This window comes from Phodopus roborovskii, unplaced genomic scaffold, assembly GCF_943737965.1.
Source record: "Phodopus roborovskii unplaced genomic scaffold, PHOROB, whole genome shotgun sequence".
In the NCBI taxonomy this organism is placed as follows: Eukaryota; Metazoa; Chordata; class Mammalia; order Rodentia; family Cricetidae; genus Phodopus; species Phodopus roborovskii.
Window position 1 is genome coordinate 7,420,739 of NW_026126567.1, and position 18,393 is coordinate 7,439,131.

General features: G+C 41.2%; 1 protein-coding gene across 3 annotated transcripts in view; it reads left to right on the forward strand.

Moving 5' to 3' along the window:
• Window positions 1-18,393, forward strand: part of Adcy8 (adenylate cyclase 8) — a 193,557-nt gene that overhangs the window by 100,513 nt on the left and 74,651 nt on the right. For all 3 annotated transcript variants that reach the window (XM_051202525.1, XM_051202526.1, XM_051202527.1), the window contains exons 6-7: window positions 7,261-7,419; window positions 11,564-11,834. In XM_051202525.1, the coding sequence (XP_051058482.1) occupies window positions 7,261-7,419; window positions 11,564-11,834 (430 nt within the window). The remainder of the gene's footprint in view (window positions 1-7,260; window positions 7,420-11,563; window positions 11,835-18,393) is intronic.

Consider the following 18,393-nt stretch of genomic DNA (forward strand, 5'->3'; position numbering starts at 1 on the left):
ATCCACAGGCGTTGCACTGAATAACCTTAACACCGTAATTCAGTTAATACAGAAGCCATATGAGAAACCGTTATCTTCTTCAGTTTACACGTCAAAAGCTGTGATAGGATACAAACAAGTAAGTGATCTCCAGACAAACGACACGCAGCTCGTCTGAGGCAGAACAAAGGCAGGAACATTGTTAGAAAAAGTCTGTTGTGCCTGCAGGGTAGAAAAACTGGAACCCACTAGATACCATAGTTTACACTGGCAGTGCATGGCACAGGGTACTGCTGTGACTTTGCAGAAGTGTGTATGAGATAATGGACAGAAATACATGTAGGACAAACAGTTTTGTTTACGTAGTGACTATAGCTCTCCGAATGAACAGAAGCAAGCATAGCACAGGGTACCAAGACTGCAAAGAGGGTCTATAGTGTCCATCCAGAGCACCAGCTACCAAGTAGCGGAAGCAGGCGGGGTCTATAATGCCCACTCCAAGCTTCAAGGGAATTGCAGTAATCACAGCTCCCCACACAGAAGTGAAGGAGGAACCCACCGAGTCTCGACCTTTAAACAGTGATAGGCTGCCTGTTTACAGAAACCAGTTTTTAGGCTTGCAGGGATTTTGTGTGCCAGATGACATCGAGATGGGTGCTTCAAACCAGACATGAGAAAAATGTTTACACCACAGTAATGGGAAAACTTTATAAGTCGGATTCTGCTCCCCAGAGAAGTTTATGAGACATTTCCCAGCAGGACTCTGAGTCTGACCCTCCAAATCAGTGTTCTATGGAATGTTAGTGAGAGACACATCAGCTGTCACAAACAGACCCAATTACATATCAGAAAAATCTTATTCACACTGGAGACTTATGTCATCTCTTACAACTGGTCTACACATAGCCCATCACAAACCTACATTTTGTGTGTGTGTGTATATATATATGTGTGTATGTGTATATGCATATGCATGCATGTGCGCGCACATGCACACGCATGTGTGTGGAAGAGATGAAAGGAGGTAGGGAGAGAGATCAGATGAGTTAGAATAAATAGTGTATTTTTGGATCTTTGATTCTTGTTTAATACTCACCAGACTGTGTATTAGCCAGGATTGTTGAATGTCTAAGTCAATTAAAAAATCTACAAAAGGGCAAAATTGGGGTTTGGATGAAATCACCTTACCAGTTTAGATATGGAGGAGGGCATTGGTGGTGCATGCCTTTAATCCCAGCACTTGGGAGGCAGAGGCAGGAGGATCTCTGTGAGTTCGAGTCCAGCCTGGTCTACTGAGCTAGTCCCAGGACTGGTTCCAAAACAATATAGAGAAACCCTGTCTGGATAAAACAAAATAATAATAATAATAATAATAATAATAATAATAATAATAATAATAAATAGATATGAAGTACTGGCAGGTCCTTCAAATTCATATTAAATGGGTTACTGTTTTTGTGGTGCACCTCCTGAGTCTCATGATGTGTGGAACACACTCTCTGTGGCACTCGATCTGAGATGTCTAATGGAAGAGTTTGCTTTTGGTTCTTGGAACAGCAATGTGCTGCTTCATCCTCCCTAATTTTGAAAGCCACACCTCTACTAAGCTATAAGTTACAGTTTGCATTTGTCAAACTTTAGCTACAGTCATTGCTATTGAGTAATTAAGTAAAAGTATTAAAAAATTTATAATATGAATAAAATGGAAGCCGTCTACTATAAATATATAATTTATAAAATGATTTCCTAAATGGGGTTTACTGCTAAAGAAAACACACTAGAGCATACTGAATGTCGCATGCTCCCCTTGAATTCACGCTGAAAACCAAACTCCAAATAAGACTGTACCTGAAGATGCAGCTCCCAGGAGCTGGTCTGTTGATTAAAGTTTTCTGGCCCAGCAGGGTCTGACTGCCCTTCTCAGCCCCAAATAAACACACAACCACTATATTGGCTCTTAAACTGTGTTGGCTGATGACTAGGGCTTCTTATTGGCTAGCTCTGTCTTAACCATTAACCCCTTTCTATTAACCTAAGCATTTCTCTGTGGTCTTATCTTACCAAGAAGGGTCTGGACCTCTTACTCCTTTGTGGTATACACGATGACTGTGTTGCCGGGCCCCCTCTGCCTACTTTTCCCAGAATTATTCTTGTCTCCTAGTCCCGCCTATCTTCTTGCTTCATTGGTCAAGCAGTGTTTTATTCATTAACCAATAAGAGACATATATAGAAGGAAAACTCCCACCACTAGTTAGACTAAAGGCAGCTTGCGCTGATGGACTAGCTTTCTTGTAAGAATGCACACTGGAGATGCAGTCTCAACACCATATCACCACACAGAAAGAAGGCTGTCGTCTGCAGAACAGAAGGCCCTCCCTACAGCTCCTCTACACTGCAGCTCTGACAATTAGCCTCCAGAACTGGAAGGAATAAATGTTCTCTTCTTTATGACCTCTGTCTGAGTCATCTTGTTATAGCATCATGAGCTGACTAACACATACATTAAATCGTAGAAAAATAACTTGTTTTTATCTTTGATCATTATCCAGCACACCTTGGAAATTATAAAGCTTTCCACAAAGCTTTCCAGGTTTACTTATAAGAAACTATATAAGAAACTTATAAGAAACTCAGATACTGTTAGGGTTTTAAATGGAGATGTGGAAGCAATAGGCCACCCTGCATGGCCAGCTTGACCTACAAGGCGTGCTGAATGGCTCCTACATACTATAATAATTACATGGCTCCCAGCAGGGAGTACAGATACTTGGAAAAGGAAGGATATTAATATTAAGAGGCATTAAGAAAGAAATAATATTACTTAACAGTTTTATCTTTTCCTTTACAAAGCCCCCATCCCATAGCAATGGGTTAGTGTCAGTTCTGGATAGAAATCAGCTATCCAGAATATCTTGTTATCATGAGCCATCTCAACAAGCAAAAGCTAACTTGGATATACAAGCACCCTGGTTGATTCTCTCAGTGTTGAGTTGAAAGACTGCCATGCATCTTCATGAACAGGGACAAATGAATAGATCATTGTTCTCACTTTGTCCTCCCAGAACCTTCTGGTTTCAAAGAGAAACTCAATGTGAGACCTTCCCCACTGCCTCTTCTATGCCATGGACATTGATGCTAAAATACTGGTGTTGATGATACAGGAGAGCTGTGGTCATTGGCTCTTTATTATGGCTGACTTGACACAGCATAGCACCCATGGGTTCCTCTCTGGGAGAGCTGAGTAAGTGCTGTCCCCAAGTTCCTTTTAAACTCTGAGAAGACCCACAGGACTCTACCAAGATCTGGTCTTGAAATACTTAATTGATGGATCTTTGTAAAAGCAGATCTATGCTGTGCATTATTTGCTATGACTACATAGTTTTATTCTCAGCTTCATTTAAATCAAATCCCAGACAGAACAAAATAGAAGCAATGCAGTAAGGGAATACTAAGTGCCCTTATGACTTTGATCTTGTAGAAGAAAATTTAAAATCTCTCCTTTCATTAAGACACTCCAGTGCATTCCTGCATAGTGTTAATTACCTAATGACATTAGCACAGCATGCTGTATAATACCCCCTCATATTCATTGGCAAAGCACTTTAACATCTGTTGTCCCCTTTAAGGCTCTCAGCAATGCAGACACAGCTTCATTTTACAATCACTGAACCTCTAGGTCAGCCTAGGCTATCTTCCCAGGTAGTCATACCAGGCAGGCATTCTACTTCCTTGCAAGGAGTCTCTCTGTAGGGCTAGTTTGGTCCTGGAATCTTGCTTACCAACTCTGTGTCTACACAAAAACTTGTCAACTTTCCTGGCCTTAATCTGCAGTCAGAAATTAAGTTGTCCTTAGCATTCCAAGTACATTATCTCTCTCTCTCTCTCTTACTCTCTCTCTTTCTTTCTCTCTCTCTCCCCATCTCCCTCTCCCTCTCCCACTTAATCTTAAAAATTCTGCTAGCATTCACACCTTAGAGTTGTAGGACAAAGGAGTAAATTTTCTCAAGGGAAAGCACCAGTGATGGGCAGAGTAAGGCTGGTATTAAGAGTACATGGTACTAACCCTTAAGCCATTGTGACAAACATGTAATGAGAAAGATGTTAACTATAGACAGATGGTTGATCAGATAGGATAGTATAATTTATGCTCAAGTAGTTGTGATATAAACTACATTGGTTGAATGGTCATGGGGTTCCCTTGTTGAGATCTTACTCGGAGAACAAGAGGTAGAACCTGTTGACCTGTTGTTTATAACAAATGTTCTCTGAGATCCCTTGTCCAGGAGCAGGCTGGACTCCTGACCCTGGAACAAGGAATAGCTGAGGATATTCAGAAAACATTTTCATCTTAAGAGTAGGAATGCCTAAAAGGTGTATCTGCTCTGGGAAAAAGATATAGGAAGTTCAGATGTGGGGAAAATTCTCTGCCTTGCTCAGACATCCTCACTTTTTGCTCGATGGTGTAAGCAGCCAATCTGATGATATTTTACTGTCCATGAACTGTTTGTTATGCGTTCTTTTACTCACAAACCTTAACTGCAGGGAACACTCTCTACCCTGCCCAGCATTCTCAACTGGGAGCTCCAGCTGGCTGCCTTAAAGGGATTTCCCTGGGTGTTGCAAGCACCCAACACGATGATATTATCTAAATGCTACTTGCTATTTCTTCTTTTAATTACGCTTGCTACATACTTAATAAACTCAAACTTTCAAAGCTGGAAGTCTGGCTGTGGCACATTTTTCTCCAGACGGAACAATAACAAATATCTCCCCGCAGCTCTGTGGTTAGAATAGCAGATTTTTTTTTTCCACTTACAATTCATATCTATTATGGGACAGTGGAAAAATGGGAAGGAACCATTCATTGTCCATACTCAAGAATCACGGTTAAGAATCTAATTCACTACAGATAACCCATTGCCCCCCAGTTATGCAATGTCCCCTAGCCTTGGGTATACAGGTTGTGTTGTAGATGTATCAATTTAAATGAAGAGTGACAGGCAACTAATCCTTATTGAGAGAGAGAAAGACAAAAACCTTCTGATAAGCTAACCAATTTCTAAGAACCCAGCTCTAATCACATATGAGCAACAACACTAAATGAGCAATACAAGAAACCCTGAAACTATAATAAATCGAAAATGCATTTCACTCACCTCATCTGCTAGACACCATAGCTGATTTACTGTTGGGATCCCATGGTTGAATGGGGGCAGCTTCTCACTGCCTGTGCCTAACATTGAAGGGATCGTGCTGGAACACATCCCTGACCCGGAAGTAAATACTGAAATTCAGAACTCAAAGAGGGTTTTCTAATAAATAATGAACAAAAGGAAATGTGCATTGCCATAAAGTCAAAAACAGAACAAAAGAAAACTGTTAAGCCAAGCCCTCATCATTCAGACTCCCTGTAAACTGTAATACCTTAAGGCCAAAGTCAGGTTCCAAGTTTAAACTTTTATACCCAGCTTTAAAGGCTATCAGAGCTACGTCCGCACCTTGCAGAAGTTGACAGATCTTGCAGACTCACGCTCTTGGCTGTCATGGCATTTACCAGTCATAACAAAGTACCACGTAAGTGTGTCTGGTAAAATTTCTCCTACCTTGACATTCCTACAACCTCCTTAGAAGACAATTAGTTTTTATAGCGTTTTTAAGTAGGCCCACATGTCATCACCGAAACTCTTCATTTTGAATATTGTTTTAAGCCACGTTGCAGATGTTCAGTACAAAGATTTTGTTAAATTATATTGGTGCAATTTAAGAAAAGCAGTGTGCGAGAGAAAGGTGCCATGCCAACGGGTTCAAGCAGGGGAAAAGGGAGTGGGGAGACCTGCCTCCAGGACAGGACTGGACAGGAGAGGTGAGAGGGAGAGTGGGGGGGAGGGAGGGAGGGGGAGAGTGGGGGAGGGGGAGGAGGAGGGAGAGGGAGAGAGAAAAGGATGGTAGGTGGGCAGGGCCCTTTTAAAGGGAACATGGTGAATGTGCACAGGTGATGCTCTTAGCCACTGCAGCTGAGGGCGTATCCTGTCAGGACCCCAAGGACAGGCCAGTACAGATGCCTGAATACTAACAAATACAGCTTGTGTTTGGCAATAATTTTCCTATAAACATGAAAACATTTCTCCAAACTTCCACTTTCAAATGTTCTCTCCAGAGCAATGGATTCATTAAAAAAGTTAGTTGCTCTCTCTTTCTCTTTTAATCCCAAACCATCAGCTTTAGTTTGAAGTAGCAAACTACGAGGGTCTTTCTCATTTCCAAGAGGGAATATTAACAACACCACCTTATGACAGAAAAATAAGAAAGCTTAGAGCATTTGTCTTTTTTACCAAAGAAAAAGGAAAAGCCCTCACCATTGTTTGACAGTTCTTTTAAGTATTTTTGAAAGAAAGTAACCATTATATTTTTATAGCAATGAAAACTTCCAAATTGTACTCTTTTGAGATACCATATTCTGCCATTTGAAATTCTACAGAAACGTCTTTTATCCATAAATGAGAATTGCTTGGGGGGGCTCTCTGAGTGAAAGAGGGATGAACACTTGTACTTGGAGAAAGTCCTTCCCTGGCAACATCATCCTCTTTCCTCTGGCTGCTTCTTCGATGTTAGCAAGAGACAACTCAATACAGACACTGTACAGCACTAAAACTGAATCTTACTAAGCCCTTTCAAGGTTAACACCTACAAGCATTGTGTGGAAGTCCAACATGTTTCTTGACTCCCCATCTAGTGAACTAGATGGGCCCTGGGTTGTGAGTCCTATATTTCAGAGGCTGTGTTTTTAAGGAGTAGGGAAGGGTTTTGATCGGGAATAATGGGGTGATGAGATCATCTGTATATTCATAAGGAAGAGCCAGCAGCCATATCCAGCAGCAGAGGTGGAGATCCCAGACTCTGCATGAGGCTTCATTGAAGGACAATGTATAGAAGCCTAATGATAAGAAAAGCAAAAGGTCTTTTGTTGGATGGAGAACATGCATTGAAGTACAGTGCTGAAAAGCTACCTCAAGTTTACTTATAGTTGGGTACAAAAACTGTCTGTGTCGATTCCAGAAACAAAGCTTACATGGTAAGTTTGGGAAGTAGGTTAATAAGAGTATTAAAAAGTATGGCTCAATTCTAAGGGTTGTAAAACAAGAACAAAATCCTTGCAGTTGTGGGAGAACCCAGACAGTTTCATGGAAATTGATGGAGTAGACAGTTCAGGTTCTACCCACCTCGGCCCACTGATGGTCACCCTGGCCTAATTAATCTGTCTCTCCATTCGTCTGTCAACAGGTATGTGAGATCCAGAACGAAGCATGATGTTGACATGCGAATTGGAATACATTCAGGCTCTGTGCTATGCGGTGTGTTGGGTCTGAGGAAATGGCAGTTTGATGTCTGGTCTTGGGATGTGGACATAGCAAACAAACTCGAATCTGGAGGAATCCCTGGGTAAGCAAAGCAAAGTCCTTTCTTGCCTAACTTCTTCATCATCTAACTCTGTGATACCAGGTTCTCTGTGTACAGAGTTCAAAGATAGAAGCAGTTATTCAGGAAGAGGTCAAATATTAAAGCAGCATATGGTATTGGCCTGAAAATTCCAAGGAAATACCCCATAGATGACAAATATGATGAGGTATTGAGGCTGATGAGGTGCTTATGTCTATTATGAAAAGCCTTGGTTCTTTGACTTATTATAATCACAGGTTTATAAAACACTCACTACAAGACCTCGCATTGATTCATCTGAAGTGAGTCCTTGTAGTATCAATTTTAAGTTTTTAAGTCAATTCTAATGGGCAGCCAAGATTAAAAACCTATTAACTGCCAATGTACACATGACAGTGGGGTCCATTCCAAAAATCCATTGCTCTCTTTGAAAACTCATCTGAATTCCAACTCTGGTTGGCAAGACTGGTTGGTAATGACCCTCTGGATACAGCAGTGTCCTGAAAAGCAGAACGAACATAGTACTCAGGTCTCTGGGTTTCACCCTCAGAATTTCCAAATCTGTGTGTCTTGTCTGGGACCTAAGCAATATGCCTTTCTAAGAAGTGTCTTGGTAGCCGTGATACAGCTGGCCTCCCACTGTCCTTGAGCTATTAGTCAAGTGGAACAACATATAAAATCCTTCTGCCATGCTCAGGAGACACTAATTATGACCGTGGTTGTAGTAGTTATTCAGTCACAAGATCTTAGATCCTGAAAGAAGACATCCTGTCTCCACCTAACACTGCTACCATGAACAGGGCAGCGTGCATTCATTGTCTCTGGGCCAGTGTTATCATTCACAGTAGGAGAAAGAAAAACAGAAAGATGGGGCGGGGTGGGGGGGACCGAAAGAAAAAAGGAAGAGGCAAAGGGAGAAAGAGAGAAAAGGGGTGAGGGAAAATGCTTGTTCCCTAGGGCTGTGGGAGGAATCAAACCATGTGAATAAATCCAGGAAAGCAAACAAATCTTTGGCTGCAAGGATCTTATTTAGGTAAGGAGGATGCCACAAGATGGTTAGATTATGTTTACCACTGTAACTACCATGGTTCTATTACAAGAAAACGTCAGATTTGGCCGATAGGAAGCACATGGGACTATTCCCCGAGCACAGATTCAAGTCCTTGGAGGAAAACCAAGTCATTAGACCATCATCTCTGAAAACGGCTCACTTCAAAGTTCACATTAACAGCAAAGACTTCCAAGACGAGCCATCAGAACCCTAGTATCTATCAAAAAGCATCCTCGTGCACACTGATCAGAACTTTGATAGAAGAATTGGCAGTAAACAGAGGCTAAGATCCCTTTATCTACTAAAGACATGACCTCACTTAACATAGGCAGGTATGAGACGATGCAGCATCCACATGAAATGCCAAGGGAAGCCGGCATTTATTATGGTTATTTTAAAAGGGAAATCAGCCATCAGACTTTACAAAATCCTCCTAGGGAGCTCTTTCTTTCTTTCTTTCTTTCTTTCTTTCTTTTTTTTTTTTTTTTTTTTTTTTTTTTTTTTTGCCTAAGAGGAGAAAGCAGTGTCTTCTAGTGTTTAAATATTACCTTGATCTTAGAGAGCAGCTCGGGGCTCCTGATTTGTGGAATATGATTTCCTGTGCTTCCAGGTGAAATACCATGAAAACACTTTGGATTTACCTAGCAGGTGTCTCGAGAGAACCCAGGCTGCATTCACACATGTGCTTGTTTATCTTGGACTCGAGCTTATTCAACACTATTGGAATATGGGGAGAGTGTGCCCTAAATGGGCAGAAACGCATCCTCTGTGGTTTTATTTGTTTCTGCAATGAACTGCTCTTCCCGGAAAGCGGGAATTTGACGGATGGATTAAATGGTCAGAGGAGGCAGTAGAGAACACACTGAAAGTCCAGTGCATTCTTTAAAAAAAAAAAAAAAAAAAAAAAAAAAATCCTAAATTTAAAACTGGAAGAACTCTTCATTATTTTCATTATTTATTTCAATACACCGCTTCTAGATTCACAAGACCCAAGCACAGAATTAGGCATCCACTTTATCCATTCATTTTCTCAAGGGAGCAGAGTCGGCTTAGCAAATTATGTTACATTTGGAAATTGGACGGGTTCAGCAAGCACGCAATCACATACTGAATTCAGAGAAACGATAATGGCCTGAATAGTTGAGGGCAGCATGGGGCCAACAGGGAAGGTCTGTCTGACAATGTGATTGGAATGCCAGAATCAGTGACAGAGACTTCATTCAGAAGTCAAACTTTCTCCTTGAGCCTAAACTTAAGGAGGAGTGGGGTAGACCACATGGAGATCACAGTAGCGTTTTGTTGTTGTTTTTTTTTTTTGTTTGTTTGTTTTTGTTTTTCATCTATTTGGGTTTTTCCTTTGTTATTTAAATTTGAAACAAGGTTGTTTTACATGTCAATCCCAATTCCTTCACCCTCCCATCCTCCCCTATCACCCCCACCAAGCCCCACCCCATCCCCTTTCTGCTCCCCAGGGAGGGTGAGGCCTTCATATCATTTGGGGCAGGGCCTAGGCCCTCCCCATGTGTCTAGGCTGAGAGAGTATCCCTTTATCTGGGATGGGCTCCCAAAGTCCATTTGTATACTAGGGATAAATACTGATCTATTACCAGAGGCCCCATAGACTGCCCAGTCCTCCTAACTAACACCCACGTTCAGGGTATCTGGGTCAGTCCTATACTGGTTTCCCAGCTGTCAGACTGGAGTCCATGAGCTCCCCCTTGCTCAGGTCAGCTGTTTCTGTGGGTTTCTCCAGCCTGGTCTTGATCCCTTTGCTCATCACTCCTCCCTCTCTGCAACTGGATTCCAGGAGTTCAGTTCAGTGTTTAGCTGTGGGTGTCTGTTTCTGCTTCCATCAGCTACTGGATGAAGGCTCTAGGATGGCATCTAAGGTAGTCATCAATCTCATTATCATGGCATTTTTAAGGCTACTCCAAATAATTATGTGCTTTTGTTGCTGCAGTGTTCTGTACTGTGTTTTGACTACTTTACACAAATCAGCTCTTGTATATCCACAGTGACATTGTGAGGCATGTTTGTAGGTGACAAATAGATTAGGAAAGTTAGGTCATATTCCATGAAGTCTTCTAGCTAGAAGTTGGAAGAGTTAGAGCTGAAACCCAGCAATCAAGAAACTAAGTCCTCAGTCACAATTCTTTTGCTATTCTTCACATAGCACACTACAACACAGCAAGTATCTGAATTGAAATATATATATATATATATATACATATATATATATATATATATATATTCTTCCTTCCTTCCCAATAAGGAATTACAGCCTGAGTCTTCCACAAATCGAGCTTGATACTAATCAAGTCATATATTATTTCATTTGAAGAGATAGAAACGGAAACGTGGACTGTGAGTTACATGAGTAACTTAGTTTGTGAGTGAGCCTTCACTGCTTGCATGTCCCATGTTTCTCTCTGCTCCTCCGTGTGCACATTAGAGGAGAAATCATATCTTCAGCAATTTTCTTAGAAGGCTGATCTATGTATCCCTGTGGACTTACAAATCTGCTCCTACCTGGGCGGTGGTGGCACACACCTTTAATCCCAGCACTCCAGGAGCAGAGGCAGGTTGGAGGACAGCCTGGTCTACAGAGCAAGTGCCAGGACAGGCTCCAAAGCTACACAGAGAAACCCTGTCTTGAAAAAAAAAAAAAAAACATCTGCACCTTGTAAAGGAGTTGAGAAACAAGGTACAGATATATAAAAAGTGTCATAACAGGGCAAGCTCTGAGACAGTACGGGAGTCATGATCTAAGATGATTTAGTGCTAGTTGGAGTTCAAGAGCATCCTCGCCATTTGTTTTTCCAGAATAGTTAACACCATTGAAAGAAACCACTGGCTCATAGAGGGTATTGACAGTAACAGGAAAGACCAAGAGGCTGTTCACTGGGATCACCATCAGAGGCGTTTGTGTGAGGCTATGGTCCCCTGAGATGAAGAACTTCCAATTTCATCTTTGGTTTTCCCTACACTTCTGAGAAGGTCAAATCTGTCCTCAAGAGTGTGTTGTACCCCTGTCCTATGTGTAGCTCTAACAGGGCAGCATGGGGAATTACAATGAATCCTTCTCTGTACACACAGGAGAATTCACATTTCCAAAGCCACGCTGGATTGTCTCAACGGTGACTACAATGTGGAAGAGGGCCATGGGAAGGAGAGGAACGAGTTCTTGAGGAAGCATAACATAGAGACTTACTTGATTAAGCAACCTGAGGAGACCTTGCTCTCCTTGCCTGAAGACATAGTCAAGGAGTCGGTGAGCTCCTCTGACAGGAGAAACAGTGGGACCACATTCACTGAAGGATCCTGGAGCCCCGAGCTGCCCTTCGACAACATCGTGGGCAAACAGAATGTAAGTCCTTTCTTCCTTCTTCCAGTTAGCAACAAGTGCATGCCTGAATGCATCTCCAACCAATAGCCTCAGAGGAAAGCAATTCGTCTTTAACCTTTTCTCTACTGGGTACCATAATTGAAAATGATCAAACAATTTTCCTGAGGGCAGAATTAACCTAAGTGCACAGTTTCAGAAAAGGGCAGAAACATCACATTCCTGTCACCCTCTTACTTTTTTGGATGCTAAAAATAAATGCTCCGTGAAGCAGAATTGTATCTATTTTTAAAAAACTGCTCATATCAGAGAAGTCCGATGTCATGAAAAATGGTTAAGTATATGGGAATGACCCCTTTAGCCTGTAGTCCTGAGTCTTCCTCTGAGATTCAAACTCAGGAAGGCCACCTTGATGGGGAAATAGGAGGGCAGCACTGGGTGATGTGGGTGTGGGGGGTGCTCTAGAGAAACATGCAGTTTCAAAACCCCTCCTGTGGTTCTAGTTTTCCATAAAGAGGATCTGCTTCTTATATGAAGAAAAAAAATGGAACAAAAACAGTACATAAGGAGCAAATCACTAATTATCAGGACAATTTTTAGAAATATTTATGTTGATATCAGTATCACATTTACTCCAGCTCCGAGAGGTGCTGTAGATATCAGGATTTAACCAGGCTTTAACCAGGCTCAGAGCTCAGGTGGAGAGAGCAAGTCCATCCCAGAACTCCAATAAGAGCATCAGCAATGCACCTGACCCGGGGAGCGCTTTACCTTTACCCATCGAGACAAAGCACGTGCAGTTTAAGTTGTGTTAAACGGTCTAATTCTGCTATGGTTCTTAAAAGAAATCAATGGGGAAACTATATGCCTAGGATTTTTCTGTTTCTGGCATGTCCCCAAGCCAAACAGAATCTGAGAATATTATGGAGGACGTAGACCAACCAACAGTATTGTATTCAGATTTTACGAAAGTATTAAAGGGTGGTTTTGGTTGTTTCACTTTTTTGTGTGTGTGGCAGCTTCAGCTGACCTGGAACTTGCTGTGTAGACCAAGCTGGCCTCGAACTCACAGAGATCTGCCAGTCTTTACCTTTTGAATGCTGGGATTAAAGTCATGTGCCACCGTATCCGAAGGTTATTTATCTTTTATACCCAGATACCTGAACATTTCTCATTAGCTCTTAGATTGGAGACATGTACCTGTTGAAAGCCATTTAACATGGAAAAGGTTAAATGCTGAAAGTCTTTTTTTTTTTTTAATTTGAAGAAGGGTTGGGCACTAACTTCAATTCCCTTCCGGTTCCTGGGAAGGAGCTACGAAACAGTGCATGTGCCAGACGCTCCCAAGAAAAACTGCAGATTGAATTAACCCTGCATGCTTTGCAATGTTTGCCCTTAGGCCTTTACCACCTCTTGTGAGTAATTTGCACACAAAATAGTATTATGCCTACGAAGGTCATCAAGGTCTCAGTGCCCACTTCTTCCTACCCCTGAATTGGCATGCATGTTACAATCTCCTATAAAGACAAGGATGGTGTATATGATTTCAGAGTGTGTGAACGGCCAACAGAAAGTGCAGAAAGTTTTCTTCTGTTTCCTTTGCCTATTATGAGCTGGAGCCCAGATGCTGGTTTTTATAGAGAAGGTGATATCTGCATCCTTACCTTGATGTGCCTCAGTAATTTCATATTAAATCCTCTTTCCTGGTTGTTTGGATTTTATCTTTCCTTTTGGAAAACCACATTGAAGCTAGTTGTGGGGGAACTGTTGTAATTCCTTATTGTACTAACCTCATTTTCTCCTGCCCTTGCTAATAACTAAGAACCAAGAAGGTAGAAATGGAGACGAATGGTTTGATTTCAAAGTTGATTGACCTGGTAAAATTTTTTTATGAGAAATTAACACATTCCTTTGCTAATTTCCTCATTTTGATGACATCAAATGGTTACTATAGAATATGTCAAAGTAGTCAATATGTTTGTGTTGTAGATTTTGCACATTGTCTGAATTTTGCTTAGATGAAACCTATGTGTACAATCGTCTGTGTGGATAATTTCAATTTATGTTGATGCCTTAATACTAAATAGCCAGGAAGTATGTGCTCATCTCTGTGAATAAACACATGTCACTAATAACATCTTGGAAATGGCTGAGCCAATTAAAATTATCACTACCATTCAGAGTTTATACTTACGCTTAACTCTAGAAATCAGTGAGCCATATGCTCAATTCAGAGACTTAATGTGTCCCTGGAAGAGATCAAGACTGGTCTGGCTGAGCCTACCCTGTGCCAAAATACCCATTCAGTTCCACGAAGCCCAGACAATCTAGTGTTTGCATAATATAGATAAACCATACTTAAGCTTTGTTGGGAATTTTCCAGCCAAATTGGCCAGATGTTTTGGCTTCTATTGATTCACAGTGTGTGCTTAGGAATATTTTTTAATGACATTATACAGCTATGTCATACTCTGTCTTCCTGTATATAGCAGATGTTGGTGTAGCTAAATCCTTACATACCGATTCAGTAGGGATTAACTGAGCATCTATTATAATGCCAACTACAGAGGAGAAAAGAGAGAGAAGGAAAGAGATAAAAACACTGTAGAGGTAAAGTGTGTCAGTGTTTCGTATGTTTCAGAAAAACGGGAATTACATCTGTTTTTCCTCAACGTTATTTGGTACAAAAGCAAGATAATATCTGATAAATCACATGATGTGATTATCTGTCCAGTAGATGGATGAAATGGTAATTGTGGATAGTAAAGAAGGCAAAGTAGGGAAAAGAGAAAAGCGGACCTTAAAGGAATACTAATACAGAAGGCAAGCAAGAATAAGAATTCCTTTAAGGAGGCAGCAGTCAGAGTCAGCTGCAGGCACAATGCCATGAAAACCCAGAAACCTCAGCATTTTCAAATGAGGAACCATCAACAAATCAAAGGTAGCTAACTATTCCAAAACATGGAAAGTCAAAACCGCCCATCAGAACTGGACTAAAGACCAGCAAAGAGCAAGCTATAGATTTGGTAAGAAGAGGAAATCAGAAGCCTAGTAGTCACAGTTAATTACAGAGGAAACTAGGCTTCACAGCACTCCAACTCTGGCCCTCCCCTTCCTCCTTTTAATTTTAGTCATCTGTCAGTGGCCTAGAGGAACAAGGGAAATCTCTAAGAGTGATCCCTGACCCTCTGATGAGTTTCCCAGTCCCTGCATGCTTCATTTTGATATTAGGCATATTTTCTGCTCCTATATTTCCATCCACATTCATTAAAATTGATTACATGAGCCTGGCTGTGTGCTAACATACATGTTAGTCTTAAGCATCCTGAGGACCAGTGTTCTACAAGCCTGAATCCAGATATGAGCAAGTGTTCTACCCAGGTCTTAATGCCTGGACTTCCTGGACATTGGCTCAGTCAACATTGGATTTCTAAATGTAGGAAGACAAAGTGGACTGCCAGAACTTATGATTGCAAAAACAGATGTCAGTAGATCAAAAGGAAGATACTGAATATTTTATAGAATATGCACAAATTTGAGGACAAGAATATTGGAATCTCAGAAAAAAAAAACAAATCTGAGCTTGAAATAATAATTTCATTTCGTATTAAATATTATATTTTGCTCTTGTGGTACAGTCTCTAAGATCTCTGTCTAGGCTTGAGCTATTATAATTACCATGACTTAGCAGGTCAATAGTCTAGATTTACAAGTCCTGGTCCTTGTCTTCCAAGAGACCAGGGGGTGCAGAGATTTACAAAATAACTGTGATTGGCATATAGAAATAAGGATATGTGACAACCAGAGAGTTCTCTAGGGGGTGTTTTCAAAGACCTTCCCAAAGATTCCACCTGAGCGCTACAAGGACCCTCAATACAAATTGCCAGGATAGAAGTGTTTTACAGAAGAAACAACACAAAATCTCTGAGGACAGAAACACATTAGTGTATTACGGAATACCTTCATGGCTAGAGTGTGGTGGGTGGGGGAGAGATAGACTCCAGGAGAACACAGAACAGATGAAAGGTTAGTCTCTCAAGCTCATGCAGTCTGTGTTTTACTCCCAAGGGATGCTATGGGGATTCAAACATGGCAGAGTTATAATCTGATTTAGATGTTCAAGAGAATGCTTAGATTGCCTTCTTGTTAATGGATGGAAGGGGTTGGTCTTACACAAAATGTGTCTTAAGCTCAGGATATATAAGGTGACAAGGGTACAGCTTATACATTGCTGTTAAATTTTTGTGGAGAAAATAACACTAATAATCGGATTTTTATGGCAAGTGAAATGCCAGGCAACCTTGAGTTATGTTTTTAGGAGCAAGGCTCCTCTTTGAGATCTGGGATCTGTTTTCAATTATTGTAGAGTGGTCATTTTTCATCCCACCCATCCATTTTACATGCTGAATGGCCTGAGAATCCATATATTAGTCTATTACTTCTCAGGCCTTTTAAAAGACTCATTTGGACAAAAGGAAAAACAACAAAACCCCCACTATCCAAAAGAACACATTAGTTTCTTCTATCCAACAGATGACATTATTAATTTGAAGTTCATCATGGTCACTCTAAGTAGAAATGGAATTTTTTTATAATCCATTCAACAGACAAATAGAGAATGGCTTCTCTGTTTAGAATAGAAATAAACAGGCAGTGGTGGCACATGACTTTAATCTCAGGACCTGGGAGGCAGAGACAAGAAGATCTCTTTGGAAGCCAGCCTGGTCTACAGAGCGAGTTCCAGGACAGCCAGGGCTACACAGTGAGACCATGCCCACTCCCAAAAAATGGCTATAGGTAAATATTACAGATCAGTAGGACAGTGAAATCTCATAGCAGCCTTATACAATCACCCCCTTTGACTTACACATAAGAAGAGTATTTGTGATTCTGAGACCCCAATTAACTTCCTGAAGGATATATTCCCCCCACCCAAAAAAAAAAAAAAAAAAAAAAAAAACAGCTGGAATTAGGTCCAAGATAGATGTGACTTCAAAAGCCATGTGTTTTCTATCAGGCCCCACAACAACTCCTCCTTAGTGTCCTAAGTCTATTCAGAGTTTCTATTGTCTACCTTGTTTTTCAAGTCTAGAGATTCTCTCTCTCTCTCTCTCTCTCTCTCTCTCTCTCTCTCTCTCTCTCTCTCTCTGTGTGTGTGTGTGTGTGTGTGTGTGTGTGTGTGTGTGTGTGTGTGTGCGTGTGTGTGTGTGTGTTCTGAGACTCATAGACCACTGGTCTGCAAAGCTCTTTATAATATTCTGCTATAGCCCTAGGAACTGATCAGATGTAGCCTTCTACCTTACCAAGTAGCTACCTGTTCGTCACTTGAGCGTCTGCATGGTGATATAATATTCCAGCAACCATTCACTTTTGTTGCACTTGGGCTGGATGATGTTGAGACCAAAAGAGAATGCAATACTGAGAGAGGTACTGGCTGGACTGGCAGGGATGAGACTGAGCCATCCCAAGGGTGCTGTGAATTCTGTAGGTCCCACTGCGAGTTTTTTTTAAAAGCCAGTTCTCTTAATCTTTTGGGGAAATAGCAAGAATTCTCATCCAATAGTTGTCCTGATTAAAATCTCCCTGAAGATTTGTGGCTAATCATGCAGTTCCTTTTGGCAAACTGGTCCTTCCAGCAATGAGTTTTGTGATCTTCAGATAAATGTTTGAAGATCCCAAAATGTGTCCAGAAGAAGAAAAGAGTTTAAGTAGAAACACAGTAGAATGAATGGATTGCCCTAGTTTCTCAACTTACTAAGCTGCTAAGGCGCTGTGGGTAGCCACACTTCCTCAGCACACCTCAGCATACACATGTGAACAATGACAGAGCTGAAATGGTCAAGTCAAATGTCCTTCACTCTGACCACCAGAGACACATGCCAGGGTGTGGCTGTATTGTGTGAGTTATGGGTACTACAGAATTCTCCTTTCCAAATCCAAGGAGTACATGACTCATTAGCTAGTGACAAGGGCACCTGCTATTCACACTCATCATGGGATAGAAAAGGTGTTGTGTTTAAACTGTGATGCTAAAACAATGTGAAAACATTTGAAGTAAAAACTCTTTCACATACAGTTAGTTAAATACTGTTCTGTTAGCATTTTATATAACTTAAGTTTTGATGGCATGGAGATAAATACCCAATTATTATTCCAAATACCACTAACATTTTGCCTACTTTCAACATTCTTTTTTCATATGATCATTTTGTGTGTGTGTGTGTGTGTGTGTGTGTGTGTTTTAATGGTTTCTCAGTACAGAGTCTGTAGCTTTGGAGCTTGTCCTGGGATTCAATCTACAGACCAGGCTGGCCTCAGCCTCACAGAGATCTGCCTGCCCCTGCCTCCCCAATGCTGGGATTAAAGGCGTACACTGCCACCACTGCCCAGCTTGATCAAATCGTATTCCTAGCATTTGATTCCTTCCTTGTTTATGCTCCTAAATATTGGCTCACAATGTGAACACCAGGCCCTTTTCTATGCAGATACTTTCCCACAAAATGAGACAAGCTAAGTTCAAACTCCCTTTAATTGTCACATTAAAGAAGAACAAGCCTCTCACACCAAGACGCCCAACCTGTCC